Here is a 4,770-nt window from a genome sequence, read left to right on the forward strand (position 1 = left end):
ATGGCACACATTGTACATACTTTTGACACTTTCAAGTGCTGTTGAAAGGAAAACAAATGTGTGAAAATGTTTTTAAAAATCCATATTTTGCTTTCAGAAAATCATGCCTTAATTATCAGCAGTCAGCAAGACAAACATGACTATGAGGAAAAATCTCCTTAAGACGTTCAGTTAATAAGACAAAATAAAACCTTAAAAGAAACCAGACTTATATGCTTTCATTGATTTAGAGCAACACAATAGGTGAGTAAATGATGACAGAATTTTTCATTTTGGGTGAACTATTGCTTTAAAGTTCAAAACTGGTAACTGGAAGGTTTCTGGTTCAATCCCTGCAAGCTCAAGCCATCATTATTTTGCCCTTTGAGAAAGGCACTTAACCCCAGGGGCCAAGTCTCTAATAAGTGTGCAGTATGTCACTTTGGATAATCATCTACTTAATGACTACTTACTAATGCAAGTATGTGTGTTCTTCTCTGTGTCTGCTCTTGATCTCCAGGCCGAGTCAGAGGGATTTTCCCATTTCCACCTCTACGTGTGCGCAGCCTTCCTCATCAAATGGCGCAAAGAGATCCTCTCCATGTTGGACTTTCAGGTACCGACAATCTCCCGCATGTCGCGTGTGTCACGGCCTCTGAGCGCCGTGCAGAAACGTGTGTCGTTTACATGTGACCGTCTGCGCTTCCCACACATGCATGCATCACTGAAAAGCATCCCGGCCGTCACTTACCCCGAGACTATCGGAATAATTGGCCCTCCAGTGGAGCAGCATCGGCTGTAACCAAATTTCACAGGCCTGCAGATTCACCACACCTCAGCGCCCTCTAAACGAGAACGCTCTGTTATTCGCCCCCCATTCTCGCTCTTTCACGCTCTCTTTCGAAGGATCTCCACGCCTCAGCTCCATCTTTGATTCTCTCGTTTATTATTTGGCTCATTGTCAGGTCGGGTAAAGAAGAATTTGATGAACCGTCATTTGAGCATGTGTTTATACTTGGGTTGTCAATGGATTAAATTTATCGCATTTAATCATCTGTGGTTCTCATGTTCACATGATCACTTTCAGAAATGAGCTTTTTTCTGATTGTAAAAACGACATAACATTTTTAAGACAAATTTTCTTATTATGTCTTATATGTTAAGAATTTTCACATGATCACTATCACAGATGTTCTTATTTGATTTTTAATATTAGTAATTATATATAAATAAAAACAATCCATAATATTTTATTAAATATGAATCATATTAATATTAAAATATTATTAATAATAATTATTACTAAGAATATTTCAAGATGTTATATTAAGATAATATTTTAATATTTTGTGTAAATAATCTTTTATTAAATATTTTATATTGTAATAATCACATTTTAATGACATATTGGTTTTGAATTTTCAGATTCAAACACTTTTTAAGATTTTTTTTATTTTTTTCATCCGATTTAAATTAGATTTTGCATTTCCGAATTTAATGTAGTCTGTTTTTTAGACCCCAATATATAATACTTTTCTCATCAAATATCAAAGCTGTTTTGTAGATGTTGCTACAGTCTTTTGGTGTTTTAACCGCACATAAAATAGCAAGTTGACAGTGAGTTTCATTTGTAGGTGATAATTCAGACTTGTTGAGCTTTGATAGTAATTCATTTTCAGTATACAAAGGCTGCAAATGTCCCATCTGGATTTGATTTATAAATAGATTAGCCACTATTGATGTGTTTCTCCATTATTTACTGATAAATTAGCTTCGGTTTACAGGATTATTGTTCCTGAGAATTGAACAAAGACACCTGTGCTTTTGACAATTCAGAGGGTGCTTATAAATCACACAAACCATTGTCATGTAGAATTAAGTTAATGCCATAATGGTTTTAAGTAAATGTAACGGCGTTAAACATTTGTTAGTCTGTTTAGTCAGTTTATATTCATGCACACACATGTGATGTAATGCCAACCTGTTCAGTCTATATATATATATAAATATATATAGGCTGTTGTGATGAGCACCAATTTTTAACCCAGCTAGTACATTAAGCTCAAAGGCGCTCTGGTTAGCAACTTGAAAATCAATGATTTTCAGCTTCATGCTACTGCGCTAAAACTCCCAGACCGAAGAACCTGAGATCTGATCTTATACAGAGTGAAGCTGATTACGATAGATCTGCTCTTGTGCACTTATAGCAGCTGTAGGTGGCGGAAAGCCCACACACACTCGTGCGCATACACGCGCTAAATGCACAAGCAGCGACCTAAGAGCAGCGCCAATCGTGAATCACATTATCCTAACATTATAATCATGCCGTGACTACAAGCATTTCCAGTTCAGAAGAGTAAAAATGCAAAGCTACTAAATGATCTAGTTTTATGAAATGTGTTTTTATGTCTTTTCAGAGCCTGCTAATGCTCCTGCAGAACCTTCCCACAATACACTGGGGCAACGAAGAGGTGGGTTTGCTACTGGCAGAGGCCTACAGACTCAAATACATGTTCGCTGACGCTCCAAGCCACTACAAGAGATGAGAACCCGTAAGCTGACCACAGCGTGACCCTGCAAAACCCAGACGATGATCTGACCTAACAACGGGATCGGTCCAAACGCCGCTTCTTTGCTCGGTTTAATCCGACACAGCGAAGAAAGAGCTCACCAATTTTCTCCAATGACGTCAAATTTGTGTCATCGTCTGTTACAATTCACGATCAAGAACAAGACGACGTAAACAACCACGGACAAAACTAATATTTTGGAAAAAAACTCCCAGAGATCTTGATGGCTGACAGTTCAATTTGCCTGCTGATGACTTCAGAAGATAACTGACAGTGAGATGCCAAGAGCTGAGGAACAGAAAGCGCTTACGTAAACGTATCAAACTAAAAACAAAAGGACGTGGCATCCTATGCTTCCCCGCATCTTCCTCTATTTGTTACCTCCACCCCTCGTTTTTATTTCTTGGCAGATCTTCATTTTTTTTGTCCCCCCCTCGCCGATATTCTCGTGTTTTGTGTTATTAGACCATAATGTGATCTCCTCGGCCCCTTTGCTCATTGCCACATTGATTGTACCCTGCACAGGTGTACACGGGTCGATTCCTGTCCGTAATCACTCCGTGTTATTGAAGCTCTTCAATACATGAAACTATGGCAGTCATAAAGGGTCATTTCTCAAGGGGTGCGGCTGAGCGTTACGGATTCGAAGAATCAATATGCAACCGCCTGAGCGATGTGTTTGGGTTTTGTTTTGGGGTTTTTACGTTTTTTGTTTTTTTTAGAATTGTAAGACTGAATTTTAACAATCCTGAAACAGTGGCTTTGTATGCAAATGAAGCCCTTGCACAATTAGTTCATAGAAAATGAGAACTTTCAGAGCTTTAGTATTAGCATTCGACTACTACTGAGGTAACGTTTCAGCAAAGATGGCTGAATCAAACTGCGGTGAAATATTAATATGCTTTATAAAGAATGAATCAGTGTGATATGAGGTCAGCCTTAGAGACCACAGGACTGGAGTCGTGTTGAAAGGAAACTACTGACTTAGAAGCAGACTGAAGGTTTTTGGTTTTCACTGTGTGGTACTGAAGCGTGGATGGGGGCGATACCTGACAGACACGCTCCGAACGGCACAAATCATAATCTTAAATGCTAGAAAACAGCAGATGAAATCTCTGAAGCACTGTGAAAAGGCATCTACCATTCGCACGTGCATTCAATCTCCCAGGGCAACTGAATTATGCAGATGGATATGCTAATTAGATGTAGATGATCTGATTATCTAATTTTTCCCTTTGAACCCTCGTTTCACCTTTCGGTATATTTATTAACTGCAGGCTGATACATTTTGATTGGTGATTAATTGATCACCTTCTAAATCTTTCCAAAGTAGATGTGTGATCTTTATAAATCGGAGTGTAATGTGAAATGAATGACTCCGACTTATCAAAAGCAAATGTTTTCATTAAAATCTCTAATCATCTCGTATAACTTGGACCAAAACCCTGCATGGATAATCTGAATAATGAATTAAATAAGTGTCTTTCTGCTTTAATTATTGAAGCAAGTGGAGTGTATTGATTAGATGGAGGTGTCAGAATCAGTTAAACGTGATGCCGTTGAACTTCAAGCTCAGCGCTGTGGAGTTTGCTGATGTTAAACGCTTAAATAATGTACATTTTGTCAGCTCGCTGTGTTTATTCTTTCGTCAGTGACATTTGAAACCACCTGCGCCATACGGTCTCACTGTTACAATCTATTTTTGATGAGGCATTTGCGGTGCTGCGCTCTTATTTTGAGGTGAACTGGAATGTATTTTTTTCTTTCAGTGTATGTCTTAATGTCTTTGCATACATTACTGAGCTCATATTCACTCCAGAGATAATTAGTTTGCTCGTCACGCTTTAAAAGTGTGCTAATGAAGAGGTGACTTATTGTCGAGGGTTGAGATTGCTGACGATGGTGAGGAGATAGAGCAGTGATTATTCATGAGACGCGTTGAGTGGACTTACAGATTAACTCCCTGTTTTAGTCTTTTGAATGTCGTAAATGTCTGAAATGATTGTATTAATGAATCTTGTTCAAGTCAACATGAAATCAAAATGGACACCATTTACTTTATTAATACTTATTGCTGGTCTTATTGTGTGCGGTTCATACGGTTCATGCACACACTAATCTTGTGCCTCTGGACCAACTTTTTTTTTCTCCTGCTGTCACTTACAGAGAATCAGAAAGAATCGGAAAGAGCTTTATTGCCAAGTATGTTTGCACATACAAG

The 4,770-nt window shown here is 38.3% G+C and overlaps 1 protein-coding gene across 1 annotated transcript in view; it reads left to right on the forward strand.

Moving 5' to 3' along the window:
* LOC107584927 (TBC1 domain family member 22B-like) overlaps positions 1–4,764 on the forward strand; it is a 46,052-nt gene extending 41,288 nt beyond the window's left edge. The window contains exons 12-13 of the mRNA XM_016271696.1: positions 500–595; positions 2,397–4,764. Coding sequence (XP_016127182.1) covers positions 500–595; positions 2,397–2,525 — 225 coding nt within the window. The 3' untranslated portion in view covers positions 2,526–4,764. The remainder of the gene's footprint in view (positions 1–499; positions 596–2,396) is intronic.
* Positions 4,765–4,770: the final 6 nt, after the last annotated feature.

This window comes from Sinocyclocheilus grahami, unplaced genomic scaffold (genome assembly GCF_001515645.1).
Source record: "Sinocyclocheilus grahami isolate Dianchi unplaced genomic scaffold, SAMN03320097.WGS_v1.1 scaffold64.1, whole genome shotgun sequence".
NCBI lineage: Eukaryota > Metazoa > Chordata > Actinopteri > Cypriniformes > Cyprinidae > Sinocyclocheilus > Sinocyclocheilus grahami.